Source organism: Eleutherodactylus coqui, chromosome 3 (genome assembly GCF_035609145.1).
Source record: "Eleutherodactylus coqui strain aEleCoq1 chromosome 3, aEleCoq1.hap1, whole genome shotgun sequence".
Lineage (NCBI taxonomy): Eukaryota > Metazoa > Chordata > Amphibia > Anura > Eleutherodactylidae > Eleutherodactylus > Eleutherodactylus coqui.
The window spans coordinates 52,866,078-52,882,164 of NC_089839.1; the positions used below are offsets into that span (position 1 = coordinate 52,866,078).

The 16,087-nt window shown below is 41.8% G+C and overlaps 1 protein-coding gene across 1 annotated transcript in view; it reads left to right on the plus strand.

Moving 5' to 3' along the window:
• Window positions 1-16,087, plus strand: part of SYT14 (synaptotagmin 14) — a 196,056-nt gene that overhangs the window by 82,990 nt on the left and 96,979 nt on the right. Inside the window, exon 3 of the mRNA XM_066595594.1 lies at window positions 4,690-4,842. Within this exon, the coding sequence (XP_066451691.1) occupies window positions 4,690-4,842 (153 nt within the window). The remainder of the gene's footprint in view (window positions 1-4,689; window positions 4,843-16,087) is intronic.

Below are 16,087 nucleotides of genomic sequence, written 5' to 3' on the forward strand. Positions count from 1 at the left end.
TCCTTTTAATTGTTTTCCTTTGAAAGCTATTGAATCTATAAAATAGTTGCACTCATTCTCAAAGTCAAGCTGAGGCCCAGTGCTGATATACAGACTATATGGCTAAAAGTTTGTGGACCCTTGACCATCACACCCACCGTGTTTCCTTGAAAATAAGGCCTACTCCGAAAATAAGCCCCAGATAGACTACATAAAAAAATGAATATATTACCTAGCAGGCGCAGTCCCTCACGCTGGTCTGCGAAGTTCCGTAGCTCCACTGGGCTTCCTGCATGGCTGTGATTGGCTGAGACATCTGTGATTGGCAGCACTGCTCTCAGCCAATCACAGCCATCGCATTGATCAGCGCGCGCTGCATTGACTAGCTGAAAGCAGCACTCAAAGGCCAATTAGAGCCATTGTTTCCTGGAGGCGGGATTTATGAACGCCGCAACCAGTAAGTGATGTTCTGTCGGCGGCCAAGGAGTGCAGGAAGCCCGGCGGACCATTGGGAGGAACCCGGACCGCAGCTGCTAGGTAAGTAAAATTACACATTCCAAAAAATAATTTTATTTTCGGAAAAACACGGTAGATGAACTTGATCGACATTTCATTTTATAACTATGGACGTTAAAGGGGTTGTGTAAAGATATAAAGTTATCCCCTATGATAGGGAATAACTTTTTAATGGGTTAGGGTCCCACTGCTGTGAGACTCCTAATCTTGGGAAGAAGTCTTGAAGGTCCAATCATGAAGGAGCGAGTCCGTATATGAGTACTGCCATTCCATTCTTTTCAGCAGGAGCACTAGATATTGCCAAGCACGTACTCAACAATTTAGGACACTCCCATCAAAATTAATGGAGCGGCAGCACAGATGCCCGCAACCAGGAAGTGATGTTAGGGTCCCACTGCTGTGAGACGCCTAATCTTGGGAAGAGGTCTCGAAGGTCCAATCATGAAGGAGCGGAGTCCGTATATGAGTACTGCCATTCTATTCTTTTCAGCAGGAGCACTAGATATTGCCAAGCACGTAATCAGCAGTTTAGGACACTCCCATCAAAATTAATGGAGCGGCAGCACAGATGCCCGTCCTCTGCTCCATTCATGCGTGGTGGTTCAAATCCCCTGTACTCAAGATCAGTGGGACCCTCATGGATCATAAAATTAACTCCTGTTCTGTGGATAGGGATAACTTTATAATGTTAGAAAGCAAAAAAGGGTATGAAAACTGCTAATGAAATCCTAAAGCTCCATTCACATAAAATATAAGTTTTATTGATTCATAAAAAGTTATTGTCTATTACCAACCAATTGTGATAAAAATTCATGGTGGCAGCATGGACAGGAGAGACTGAAGCTTCTATCCCCCAGTTATTACTTATAGGTAGCAATCCAGTTGAGTAAAAGAACTAAAACTTGGACATAACTTTCTGCAGTGGAAGATCTAGGGACAATGCTACACTGCCTACCAGAAATTAAAAAAAAAAAAACAGATTCACCCACTCAAACTTGTCCCTATCCCCTGATGAAGCTGAGTCAGCGGTAAAACATGTTGGTCTTTTTGTTAAGTCAGAAACTTTAGAACTTGGCACAACCCGTTTAATATGGAATTAGACCACCTTTTATGGCCTCCACTCTTCTGGGGAGGCTTTTCAGAAGATTTTGGAGTATGCCTTTGGGAATTTGTGCTCATTTAGCCAAAATTACCATTTGTGAGGTTGGGACTAATGTTAGGATAGAAGGCTTAGCACACAGCGTTTTCATTTATCCCAATGGCATGGAGTAAAGGTCAAGGCTTTGTGCAACCACTCAATTTCCTCCACACCAAGCTTGCCAAATCTTGTCTTTATGAACCTCTCTGCATGTACAGGGACCGTCAAAGCAAATGGCTTTTCCCAAACTGTTGCCACAAGGTTAGTTGCAAAAGAGAATCGTGTCAGCAGCACTCACCAGAGAACCTACACGGGGTGGACCGATATCCGATGCACGCCTAGGGAAAGGATCTGATCCGGATCCAGGATACAATCACAGTAAATCAAGAGCAGGCAGCATGAATGGTGCAAAATTATCCCATAGGACATATCTTTATTCCTCAACAGTCCATTATCAGCGACGTTTCGACTCCTACAGGGAGTCTTTATCAAGCTCCTACTCAAAAGCTTGAAACATAGTAACATAGTATGTTAAGCTGAATGAAGACAATGTCCATCTAGTTCAGCCTGTTTAAACCCCCCCCCCCCGCCTTGTTGGTCCAGAGGAAGGCAAAAAACCCACAACCAGCCAATTTAGCTCATTTGGAGGAACAAAATCCTTCCTGACTCCATAATGGCAGCCAGAGTGATCCCTGGATCAGTATTTGAGATTAACAACCCCGCTGGTCACCTAATGTCTTTATCCTGTAATATCATAGCGCTCTAGAAAGGCAACTAGTCCCCTCCTAAACTCCTCTATGGATTTTGCCATCACCACGTCCTCAGGCAGACAGTTCCACAGTCTCACTGCTCTTACAGTAAAGAACCCCCTTTTGTGTTGGTGATGAAACCTGCTTTCTCCTAGACATAGAGGATGCCCTCTTGTTACCGTTGCAGTCCTGGGTATAAACGGATCATGGGAAAGATCCTTGTATTGTCCCCTCATGTATTTATACATAGTTATTTGATCGCTCCTTAGCAGTCTTTTTTCCAGGGTAAATAATCCCAATTTTGATAGCTCTCTGGGTATTCCAGTCCTCTCATTCCATTTATTAATTTAGTTGCGCTTCTTTGTACCCCCTCAAGCACTGTAACATCTTTCCTGAGCACCGGTGTCCAGATCTGTACACAGTATTCCATGTGGGGCCTGACAAGTCCTTATATAGTGGAAGGATAATGTTCTCGTCCTTCGCCCATATACCTCTTTTAATGCACCCCAAGACTTTATTAGCTTTTGCAGCAGCTGACTGGCATTGGTTACTCCAGTTTAATCTACAATCCACTAGTACCCCCAGGTCTTTTTCCATCTCACTTTTCCCTAGCAGTACCCCATTTAGTGTATATTGGTGACATCCTTTTCTCCTGCCCATGTGTATAACCTTACATTTATCCACATTGAACTTCATTTGCCATTTTTCTGCCCAAGCCCCCAGCTTATCCAGGTCCGTTTGTAGCCGGCTGTACATTGTCCTCCGTTGTATTAATTGTCTTATATAATTTTGTATCATCTGCAAATATTGATATTTTACTGTGCAATCCCTCTATCAGGTCATTGATAAATATATTGAACAGAATGGGGCCTTTGATACCCCACTAGCGACGGTGGCCCAATCAGAGTATGAACCATTTATTACCACCCTCTGCTTTCTATCTCTGAGCCAGTTCCTTACCCAGATACACACATTTTCACCCAATCCAAGCTGTCTCATTTTATATATCAGCCTATTATGCGGCACGGTGTCAAATGCTTTAGAAAAATCCAGATATACGAGATCAATAGACTCTCTCAGGTCCAGCCTAGACTTTACTTCATCATAGAAGCTGATCAAATTGGTGAAACGTCACTGATCAAGGACTGTTGAGGAATAAAGATATGTCCCGTGGAATAATTTTGCACCATTGATGGTGCCTGCTCTTGATTTACTTTGTTGCCACACGGTTGGTTGAGGCAAATTGTTTAAACACAAATCACTGATTCTCCAAAAGTACTGATTTGATCTCCAGCAAATGAATGGACTCAATGAAATGACAACCACCAGAGTACACAAAATTTGTTCTATGGCAGTAAAATTCATGCCTCCTGATGTGCCCACTAGCTACACAGTAGGATACAGGTGCCAACATGATCAATATAATGTGCTACTGGAATAAAGGAAGGACAGTTCTTTGCTATTGCTAGGTCTAGTAATTAGGAAAATAAAAGACAACCATGTAGTCCTGAAGGCCAAAACTAGCTTGGTCCTTAAAGGGGTTGTCCGGGACTAAAATGGGTCCGTGGCGGGAAATGCCATAAAATAATCAAAGAAGCAGAACTTTCTGGTAATAAGCTCTGTCGTCCTAGTGCTGCCACTCCAGTGCCCCCTGCTGGTCTTTGTTTACTGAACTGCAGGACTGATGTCACTTCGACACACATGACCATGGCAGTCAATCATTGATCTCAGTGGTCTAAAGTCCCATTTACATGCAACGATCATCACTCAAAATCCGTTCAAACACTGGCTTTCAAGTGATAATCGTTGCCTGTAAACGCTTTCACTCTTCAGCTGAATGATGATTTTTAGGTGAGCATAAAATCCAACATTCAGCTAGAGAGAGATAGCAGGGATTGCACGCTGTGTTCTCCACGGGAGCAGCTGATTAGATTGTATTCAGCTGACAGCCCAAGGCAGCTCATGCAAGGATAATGCAGCTGAGTGCAAAGTCCAGACCACATGCTGGGATTTGCGAACAGCTCCTGGAGGCTCATTTACATGCAAATGAAGCTGATAAAGCGCTAATTGGCATTAGTGCCCATTAGTACTTTATGCAAAATGATTGCTAAACTGTCAATCTTACAATCGTTTATATGTAAATGAGCCCCAACTGTAAAGTACAGCTTTATTATATTATTTCATGGCCCACCATTGTCTCTTTATTGTTGATCCCAGAGACAGTCCTTTTAATGGGTAAATACCCCCTCTCATGTTTGATAATAGTTCTGTGGCCTCCTGATTATCTGTTTCTGTTTCTTGTTCTAGTGTCCCCAGAAGCTGTTGGGTTTCTTTCAGCAGTTGGCGTGTCCATCATTCTCCTCCTGTTACTTTTTATCTACATCAATAAGAAAATGTGTGTTAGCAAAACTGGAGGGTTCCACCGAGGAAGCTCAGAGTTTGGTGCAAAGAATCATCAAGGTGAGATGGAGCTTTGTTACTATTGTACATTCTGTTTTCTGTAATTAGCTGCAAATACCAACAAAAAACATTGTCGCCTAATTGCCCTGCCGGGTCCCATATCTACAGGGACGACTATAGCTTAAAATTGCTTGTTTGTGCAATTTTTCGGGTCATAATTGGCTCATGTAAAAGTATGCTAACGCAGACAAGTCCAATCTCATACAACGCATTTCAACCCTTCCTGAAAATGAACATACCATTACTGCAATAGGATGTAATGGTGCGTCCAGTGGATTGTCGATGCCACCCATTTAACTCCTTAGATGCCACAGTCATTAGCAACTGTGGCATCTAGGGAGTTCGATAAAGAAAGGAGGCTGCCTTTTTAGCTATTCCGCTTCTTGTGACGCATTTGTGGGGCGCTGATTGGCTTCCATGGCAGTTGGCCCCTACGTTCTGCAGAGGTATGGCCCATTACAGCAGTTTGCCTGTCAGTTTCACACTGACAGGCAATAGTACTTTTGGATACTTTATATTTTAGAGCATTATGTAAGTTAACAAAGGATCGCACTTTCTAGTCCCTTTGTAGGACCAAATTAAAGTAAAAATAAAGTTCATAAAAATCTGATGAAATATAAAGAACCCTTCGTCTAAGAAAAAAAATGAAGGAAATCATTCTTTCAAAACTTTTGTATAGTTAAAAAATAGATGTTTGGTGCCTCTACATAACGCATTATTTAAACCACATCACACATGCCATGAATACATGAGTGCCAAACACAATTGCTGGAATTCCAGTTTGTTTGCATTCTCGGTAAAACAAAACTAAGCAAATAAAAGGCAAACCATAAATTATATATACTGTATCACAGCGTGATACAAAAAAAGCCCCAGTGAAACTCACCCCACAGTAAATAAGCCCCAAGTGGCTACGTTGATGGAAAAATAACAAAGTTGTGTCTCAAAATGTGGCAACATAAAATAGATGTTTTTATTCAGCAAATGTACAAATGCATATTAAAAAAACTAAACCAATTTCTCACCGCCGTAATCTTATGAACCTGCAGCATAAAGTTAACATATTATTTATATATGACGTTAACAAAGAAAGCTGTCAAAAAACATTAGCAGAACTGCATTTTGAAAGTTCCTTCCAAATATTGATAAACTGTATAAACCCTAATCAGTTGTCAATAAAATCTACAATTCATCACACTAACAACAAGTCCTCCTACCAGAAACCAAAACACTAGGTTCTGAAGGCCAGCCCTTAAAGGGGTTCTGTCATTAAAAAATAGAGAAAGAAATTCTATACTTACCTATTCCCACCCCATCAGTCTACTTACCAGATCTTCACCTCACCGATCTTCTGCTGTCTGCTGCAGTCTGGTTAGGTCACCTCCCCTCTGCCTGATTCTTCTGCTTCCTGGGAGGTTACGTACATTGGTTGGCAGTCTTCTTCCTGCCAGCCAATGTACGTTACGTCACAGCTCACAGACCAGCAGGGGGAGTGACGATTTTTTTCAGAGGCTACTCATGCGAACTGTCTCTGAAATAGATTAGCATTCCTTCTTAGCCAGTGAACGCTACAGCAAAGGGACGTGACTTTCACTGACCCGACCAGAAGGAATATGAGGAATGCCAGCATCGTAAGAAGCCAGCTAGCGTGCAGTGAACTGACCCAGGGGGCACTGCAAAAGCACAGCTAGGAGAAGATGTAAGAAGACTGACGGGGGAGAAATAGGTGAGTATAGAATTTTTTTTAAATGACAGAACCCCTTTAAAGGAAATGTGTCATCAGAAAATAACTTGTATAAATAACCTTTTTACAAAAATAGCTCATATAAAACTGTCTTAAAGAGCCACTCTGGTAAAAGAAATGTTTTAATTCATTATGAAACTAGCCCCCAAGTATGTATATAAGTTGGTTAGTATTACCTTGATTAAGGCCCTTTTACACAGGATGACTGTCAGACGCTCCAGCAGCCAGCAACCGCTCTAGCGATAATTGCTCCTGTGTATTCTCACAGGAGTGATCATCGCTCGGTGGATGGAGTTCGTTTTTAAGTCAGCATAATTCCTGTGTGATGGACTCTACCACACAAGCTCTGTAAAAGGGTACATAGTAACTCCTATCACAGTTACTGCTAATGTTTAGAGGCTGCTGTCATATAGTTAAAATGAAGGAGATGACAGTTCAACCTAACTATATTCTTGTGCTCTCTAGCTTACTTAGGTTAATATGTAAGATGATGATAATTACAGTGTCCTCCCAGCAGACAGAGATGGTACAGGGTCTAGTTGTTTATCTGATGTGCTGATGTATCATGGAATTGATAGCACAGAATAGTAAAAGAGAAAGCAGGAAAAAAAATCTCAATATCAAAGCCAAGTAATTATCTGACAGGAGGCTGCACTGCATAAAAGTGACTGAAGTATACAACGAAGATGTTTAAAGTGTGAGAGGTAATCAAGTGAGGGAGACAGGGATAGAAAAATGAGTTGTTGTCAGAGAGGCCCTTTAACCCCTTCCCTCCCCATGACGTAAGGGTACGTCATGGGAGCGGGGTACTTCCCGCAAAATGACGTACCCTTACGTCATAGGGATAGCGCGGGATCATAGCAGATCTCACGCTATCCAGCAGCGGGAGTCGGCTGTCACTAGTAGCCAGCCTCCCGCTGCGCCCACCCGCTGTTAGCCCTTTCCCTGCCGCGTTCTAAGTAGATCGCGGCAGGGAAAGGGTTCACAGAGGGAGCGCGCTCCCTCTGTGATTTCAGCCGCCTCTCGCGATATAATTACGAGTGCCCAGCTGGTTGCTATGGCAACAGGACGCCACATACCGGCGTCCTGTATTGCCATTGACTAATATCGCTATAAGAGAGAGAGAAGTCCTGCCATGCCTTATCGTAGTGATCTTCAGTCCTGCAGTGGAAGTCCCTCAGAGGGACACAGATTGTGTAGAAAGAAGAGAAAAATAAAGTACAAAAAATAAAAATGTAAAAAAAAAAGTTAAAAAAACCAGTTTTTTTATGCTTTTTCTCATATTAGCATAAAAAAAATCCCACATATTTGGTATCGACACGTCCGTAACAATGCGTACAATAAATTGAACATGGTTTTTATCCTGCACGGCAAAAAGCGTTTAAAAAAACACTAAAAAACTGAGGCAAAATGCTAATTTTTAGCATTTTGCCTCCCAAAAAACGCAACAAAAGTGATTAAAAAAAACGTATGTATCCCAAAATGGTACCAATAAAACTACAGCTCATCTCGCAAAAAATCCTCACAGAGCTCCGTCCATGGAAAAATAAAAAAGTTATAGGACTTTGGATGCAGTGATTTAGAAAAAAAAAAATTCCAAAAAAGGGGTTTTATTGTGCAAAAGTGGAAAAACCTAAAAAAAATATAAGAATTTTGGTATCATTGTAATCGTACCGACCCAAAGAAAAAAATGGATTGTGTCATGTGTTATGCTGCATAATCAATGCTTTAAAAAAAAAAAAAAAAAATTTAATCTCTGGCAGAATTAATGCATTTTCTCTCCAAACGATCATAAAAAAAAAATAAAAGTTTTACAATATAGTCTATGTATGCAAAAATAGTACAAATAAAAACTACAGCTCGCCACGCAAAAAACAAGCCCTTATACGGCCGGGTCGACAGAAAAATAAAAAAAAGTTATGGCTTTTAAAAAATGGAGATGAAAAAATCCCAAAAATCGTTTGGTCTTCTATGCCAAATTAGGCCGTGTCATTAAGGGGTTAAACATATTTTAAAAGAATTTTTGGTGATTTAAAAAAAAAAAAATTTCAATGTCACAGCCTATATTTAAGAAATCCTAAAATCCTGCTATTTTCATACTGACCACTAGGCCTAATAGTAGTCTGAGACTTCCTGTTCTGTAAAAACTGCTTCTTTGCAGGCAGCTCATTATCATCACAGGCAATGAAAGGTAACACGCATATATAAATAACACAGGATCCACAATTCACAATAGGTGATGGTCACAGCTCACCTGCTCCCCCTCCCTGCACACGTCACAGAGCATGTGTAGAACAGTCCCCTATAAAAGCCAATAGTTTTCCACCTGTCCATTGCTTCTATGGCCCATGAGTTTTGCTGTAATGCATCTCTAAATCCTGATAACTGCAGCCAAGGCAAGATGCCCATCCCCATAGTAATGTACAGACAACAGAGTAAAAAAAAAAAAAACTTCAATCATAAAATAAGAACAGATTAGAAAAACGGAAAATGCTTCCCTATCTCGTTTTAATTTAAAAAAAAAAAAGTATCTAGGCGACACATTCCCTGTAAGGGGTTAATTGGACTTACTAATATAGGAAACTATCGGGTGGGGGGAAAAGAATATCATATTAAAAACAATTCCACATAGAAGTCTATACATAGCCGCCGGCGTTATTAATAATACCTCGGAATTGTCTCAGTATCCATTTCAGAATGTGAATAAAAATACTCGGATATTCCATACAATAATGTATCGCTGTGATTGGCACCATCATTAAAATGTCACTTAGTTATGCTAAGTCGTAGCTCAGCAATGACAAAAGAATAACCACATTTTCCTTCTTGGTAAGTCATTCATCGGAGGACAATGTAACATAATTCTAGAGCGGCTTTTCAGTAAGAGTAGAAGAATATTAAGTGCTAAAATTATAACATGCTCATTGAAAAGTTGCTCACTGTAAAACACCCCGGGACTATAGTAGGCTGATTTTATTTGTTACTTTCAAAAGCGTATTCGCAAGGGAAAAAGAAGAAAAAAAATCATAATGATTTTTGACTGTATGTGGCCCAGAACCGACTTTCTGAATTGTCATTAACTTTCCCAGCATTCATACTGTGTATTTCACCTTAAAGCGACCCTCCAGTCAGGAGCTTAAAATTAATATGTAAGTCAATACCTAATGAGGTACCTCATTGCCTGCTATTTGTTTTTCCGCAGATCTTGCTCCTTGGCTGCTTCTATAGAGCTGTGATCTGTGACTATATAGTTCAGCTACAGTACCTAATCTAAAGTAGTCTGAAACACACCCCTGTCTCATCATTGGTTCAAGGAGATGCACCTTTTGTCTCCTCTGCAGCCTAATCTAAAGTAGTCGAAAACACACCCCTGTCTCATCATTGGTTCAAGGAGATGCACCTTTTGTCTCCTCTGTAGCCTGAACCAATGATGAGACAGGGGTGTGTTTCAGACTACTTTAGATTAGGCTGCAGAGGAGACAAAAGGTGCATCTCCTTGAACCAATGATGAGACAGGGGTGTGTTTCAGACTACTTTAGATTAGGCTGCAGAGGAGACAAAAGGTGCATCTCCTTGAACCAATGATGAGACAGGGGTGTGTTTCAGACTACTTAAGCTTAGGCTGCACAGGAGACAAAAGGTGCATCTCCTTGAACCAATGATGAGACAGGGGTGTGTTTCAGACTACTTTAGATTTGGCTGCAGGTGAGAAAAAAGGTGCATCTCCTTGAACCAAAGTAGTCTAAAACACACCCCTGTCTCATCACTGGTTCAAGGAGATGCACCTTTTTTCTCCTATGCAGCCTAATCTAAAGTAGTCTGAAACACACCCCTGTCTCATCATTGGTTCAAGGAGATGCACCTTTTGTCTCCTCTGAACCAATGATGAGACAAGGGGTGTGTCCCAGACTACTTCAAATTTAGCACTATACATAGCTAAACTATAGTCACGGATCACAGCTAGATCCTAGTAGAACTGAGCTAAAAAGCAGCCAAGGAACAAGATCGGAGGAAATATAAATAGCAGGTAATCATCCCCTATAAGTACTGACTTACATATCAATTGTGAGCTCCTGACCCTTGGGGGTTACTTTAAAACACCTCCTGTAATGTTATTGATTGGGGTACACAATCCCAGATAGCTGCACATTCATTAAATTGAAGGCACTGAAAAGTGCCTGAAAACCTCCTAAAATTTTTAGATTACACAATTCTTATTCTACTACACCTTTAACTTCAATACGTCAACAATTACACTCTTTGTCTAAAAAAAATCAATCAACTAGAAGAAGTTGTCCTTTTGCTGCAAAACTCAGCATGCAGTTACATCTCAGGCAGATATACAAATGATTAGAGTTCTGGCATGGAGACCTAGGGGTGAGCGCCTCAATCCTGCCTTTGCTGTGAAGCAGCACACTGCCCCCTGCTGGTGTGATGGTCAGGAAGCCATCACATATGACAGTCAGTCATTCCTAGCAGTGGTACGAGCTACAATGACAGCTCAGCAATATGTTCAGGACATCCTGCAGTGACAGATTTATCCCCAATAGAACATGTATGGGACCATCTGGGACGCCAACTTCGATAGCCGATGGGTTTACACGCTCTAGAGGCTCAGTTACAGCAAATATGCAGCAATATGCCGCAGGATACTGAACCTGAATGCCGTGAGCAAAGGAGACAGCAGCACACCTGAAAATAATACCACTTTGGTGGGGGAGTACAAGAAGGTCCATGCAAGCTTCACTATATCAAAACGAGCAATCCATCAATAAGCAGGAAGCAGCACAGCAGAGAAAGTCATTATTGAGTCATTGCATAGGTAAAAAAATCAGGCTAACAAAGGCCGCTGTGTCGTCCGAAACGTCGCGTTCTGCCATTTTTTTTATACCTGGGTGCTCCAATAAAGATGAGGATTTTTTACCTATGAAATGACTCAATAAGGACTTTCTCTGCCGTGCTGCTTCCTGCTTATTGATGGACTGAACCTGAATGCCTCCATGGCCGCCCGTATCACATATCCAAGCTAGAGGCAGCCCAACAGGGTGCTAGAGCCTCCATGCCCACCCGTATCACATCTTGTATCCAAGCTAGAGGTGGTAACACAGGGTACTACAGCCTCCATGCCCACCCGTATCACATCTTGTATCCAAGCTAGAGGTGGTAACACAGGGTACTAGAGCCTCCATGCCCACCCGTATCACATCTTATATACAATCTAGTGGCGGTACAACAGGGTACTAGAGCCTCCATGCCCACCCGTATCACATCTTATATACAAGCTAGTGGCTGTAAACAGGGTACTAGAGCCTCCATGCCCTTCTGTATCATATCTTATATACAGGCTAGTGGCGATACAACATGGTACTAGAGCCTCCATGCCCTCCCGTATCACATCTTATATACAAGCTAGAGGCGATACAACAGGGTCCTAGAGCCTCCATGCCCTCCCGTATCACATCTTGTATCCAAGCTAGAGGCGATACAACAGGGTCCTAGAGCCTCCATGCCCTCCCGTATCACATCTTGTATCCAAGCTAGAGGCGATACAACAGGGTCCTAGAGCCTCCATGCCCTCCCGTATCGCATCTTGTATCCAAGCTAGAGGCGATACAACAGGGTACTAGAGCCTCCATGCCCACCCGTATCACATCTTATATACAAGCTACTGGCGGTATAACAGGGTACTAGAGCCTCCTTTCAAGAGTCCAGTTTTCCGCAATAAATTGTCAGTCTTGCTCTAATATTGTATTACCAACTCCTGCCTGTTTTTGGACAATGAGTGTATGTACATTTTTGCGCCATGATCAGCTCTCATTGTGGTCAGACACTTCACACCGAGCCACAAATTCTTCAGTTTAAGAACTTGCACATGGTCCAAATTCACAGGCTGTAAGATTGGCATCTTCTGATATGATTTCAAGATGGATTTTTTCCTCGCGGGTGCGTTCACATGATGCTGATTTGATGCAGATTTTGTTGAAGATTTTGGTAAATCTGCAGCAGATTTCATAGTTGTAAATGAATTCAAATTGAAGGGGTGAAATCTGCTACAGATCGCCACCAAAATATTGGTTGGACAGAAAAGAAGCCAGGCTGCTGCATTCAGATGGCTTCGTGAGGTGAATCTAATTAGTAATGACTTACAGCAATCAAGTTCAGAAACAATCAGAACAGCAATTAGTTGTGGGTGTCTAATGAAGAAAAGGCAGATTCCGGAGATGTTTCGGAGGTGCAGGTGACATAGGCTGTAAGTGATTGAATATAGGGAGTAAGAGCTCTAAGTACGTTACACATAACCCAAGACAGAAGTTAGGTTTGATACATTTTTCCCAAGTGTTTCTTGGTAGCTGAGAGAGGTTGTCCGGTTAACGGTCAACATTGTCTCTATGGCTTCAACTGTGTTTAAAATAACCAGAAGAGCAAGGAAAAGAGCTGTATAACTCCATATCAGCATGGGTTTATGAGAGGTCACTCCTGTCGAACCAACCTGATCAGCTATGAGGAGGTAAGCTCTAGACTGGACCCGGGAGAGTCACTGGATCTTGTGTATCTGGTAGAGATGAGCGAGCACCAAAATGCTCAGGTGCTCGTTACTCGAGCCGAGCTTTTTGTAATGCTCGAGAGCTCGGTTCGAGTAACGAACCCCATTGAAGTCAATGGGAGACTCGAGCATTTTTCAAGGTGCCCCATGCCCGGCATAGGGGATGGTTCTCTCTCTCTCTCTCTCTCTCTCTCTCTCTCTCTCTCTCTCTCTCTCCCTACCCCCACCCGCTCTGAAATTTACCCGAGCACCCTGTGGTGCTCGATCGAGTGGCGAGTACTTTCAAATATACAAATGCTCGATCGAGCATCAAGTTCGGACGAGCATGCTCGCTCATCTCTAGTATCTGGACTTTTCCAAAGTGTTTGATACTGTGCCGCATAAAAGGTTGGTATATAAAATGAGAATGCTTGGTCTGGGTGAGAATGTGTGTAAGTGGGTAAGTAACTGGTCAGTGATAGAAAGCAAAGGGTGGTTGTTAGTGATACATACTCTGATTGGGTCACTGTTACTAGTGGGGTACCACAGGGGGGCAGTATTGTCCCCTATTCTTTTTACTGTATCTATTAATGACCTAATAAAAGGATTGCACAGTAAAATCAATATTTGCAGATGATACAAAACTATGTAAAGTAATTAACACAAGAGGACAGAATGCGGTTGTAAATGGATCTGGTTAAGTTGGGGGCAGAAAAGTGGCAAATGAGGGGTAACACTGATAAATGTAAGGTTATGCACATGGGTAGAGGAGATACATTTCACCATTACACACTAAATGAGAAACCATTATTCCAATTGCCAGACTTGAAGTCGGGAAGGAACTTTTTTTTCCCTTTAATGAGAAAAATTGGCTTATACCCCATTGATTTTTTTGCCTTCCTCTGGATCAACATTAAAGGGGGGGGGGGGGGGGGGTAATAGACTGAACTACATGAACATATGTTTTTTTTTAGCCTAACATACTATGTTACTTACCCTTTCTCTACTGTGGAGATCCAGCAATGTGGTCCCACTATTTGTTTTTGCTGATGATGTCATCAGAAGTCACCTGATGTCATCAGTAGTATCACTGTTCTGAACTCCTGGCGTCATGGCACCTAGGAATTCAAGCACTGGTGCCAGGAGAATGAGCGGTGATGCTGCAGCCTCTGATTGGCTGCAGCAGTCAGGTGACTTTCACTGACATCATCTGCTACAACATTGGGACCATCATGTAGCAACAGTGCTGGATCCCCATGGCAGATGAGAGGTAAGTACTACTCTTTTTTTATTATTTTAACACAGTTGGAGCTAGAGGACCAGTGTTGTATGATAACCGGACAACCCCTTGGATTCTTCAGCAGTTGCCCTGCCATAGGCTTTCTTTAGCATGCACAATGCTTTCAAGCCAATTTCGCCATGTTGAGGCAACCACCAATAGTTGCTGTTGAGAAGAACTTATGAACCATACAGTGTAAATAAAAATAAATCTTGTTATTTGTATAGCGCCAACTTATTCCACAGCGCTTTCAAGTAATTTTATTTATTACCCCCCACCAAGCTGGGTACTCATTTTACCGACCTCGGAAGGATGAGTCAACCTTAAGCCAGCTACCTGAACCACACGGGGATTGAACTTGCCACCTTCAGGTCGTGTGCGAGCACTTAGGACTGCATTCCTGCTGCCCTAACACAAATATATTGTAAATGCTGATTTTGAGTCGAGTAAGCTTATTCAATAATTTATTTAAAAATGTATTTATTGAATTTCACATTTTCTTAAAGTCTGTTAGATGCAACATCTGTCCATGTGGAAATTTAGATCTAATGTAGATTATATAATACACGGTATCACTGTTACCACAGAGATCATTATTTGCCCTTTCCACAACTAGATGAATGATCAATAAACAACTGGACGACATCAATAAAACGGGAAGAATTTTTAGTTGACTACTTCTTATTGCAAAATCGGAAGGCCAGTTGGTGATATATTCGATTCCTGGTCATAAGAAGTAGAAGCCGCCGCTGATGGCATTCTTCAGGAGTTTTCAGCAAAACATCGCTCTCCCATCCATGTCTTCTATTGTGGACACTTTGAGTAATGCCGTGGACGGTTTGGCTAGTGCTGTCGAAGGGGTCAGTTATTCTGTGGCAGACTCTGTTACGGAGCAGGTTACAAGTATGATACATGTGCTTTGTACAGACGAGGAGGAAAACCAAATGAAGGGAGCTAATAATAAAGACAACAGTCAAATAAATCAAGGTAATCCAACTAATTGTTATGGAGGTAATACAGATCTTGGCCCCATGGATACAAATGGACATGGATCCACCCAGAAAACAGTTACAACTCAACAGCAGTCATCAGAAGGACACAAGAGGGAAAGAAATCGAAGATATGACAATGTTCATGATAGCAACTACAGTAGACATCATGAAGCTGTAGAACTCTTGCATGATAAAAATGACTTCCCAACATCCGAAAGAGAAGAATATCATCATGATTCAAAAGGCATGTTAAAAGGAAATCAAAATGGTGATTGCAGTGATGGACATGGACATGGGCATAACACTGAAGGAGCAGAAAGAAAGGGAAAATCTCGAAAGACGACTCATAAATCCAATGATCTTAGGGAAAGTGACCATGATCCTGGAGAGCGTACAAAGACAAATGATGGAATGGTTCAGGGTTCAAAAACATCTAGGTCAAGATCACCCAGAAATAATCACTTATCTCCTCGGGGTGAAAGAAAGAGGTTCGAAGAGGAGAAAAGGAACCATACAAAGCATCGTAGACTTCCAGATATTAGACATCTTCAAGGCGACCAATCTAAAAAGCAGAGGAACCAGTGTGAAGATCCTGGAGAATATTATGTAAGGGATGATGAAAATCCTTCCAATAGAATTAATGACAGCAAAAACAGAAGAAGGAAGGAGAAGCCAACTCACAAGGGTAAGGAAAGAGACGTAGACCT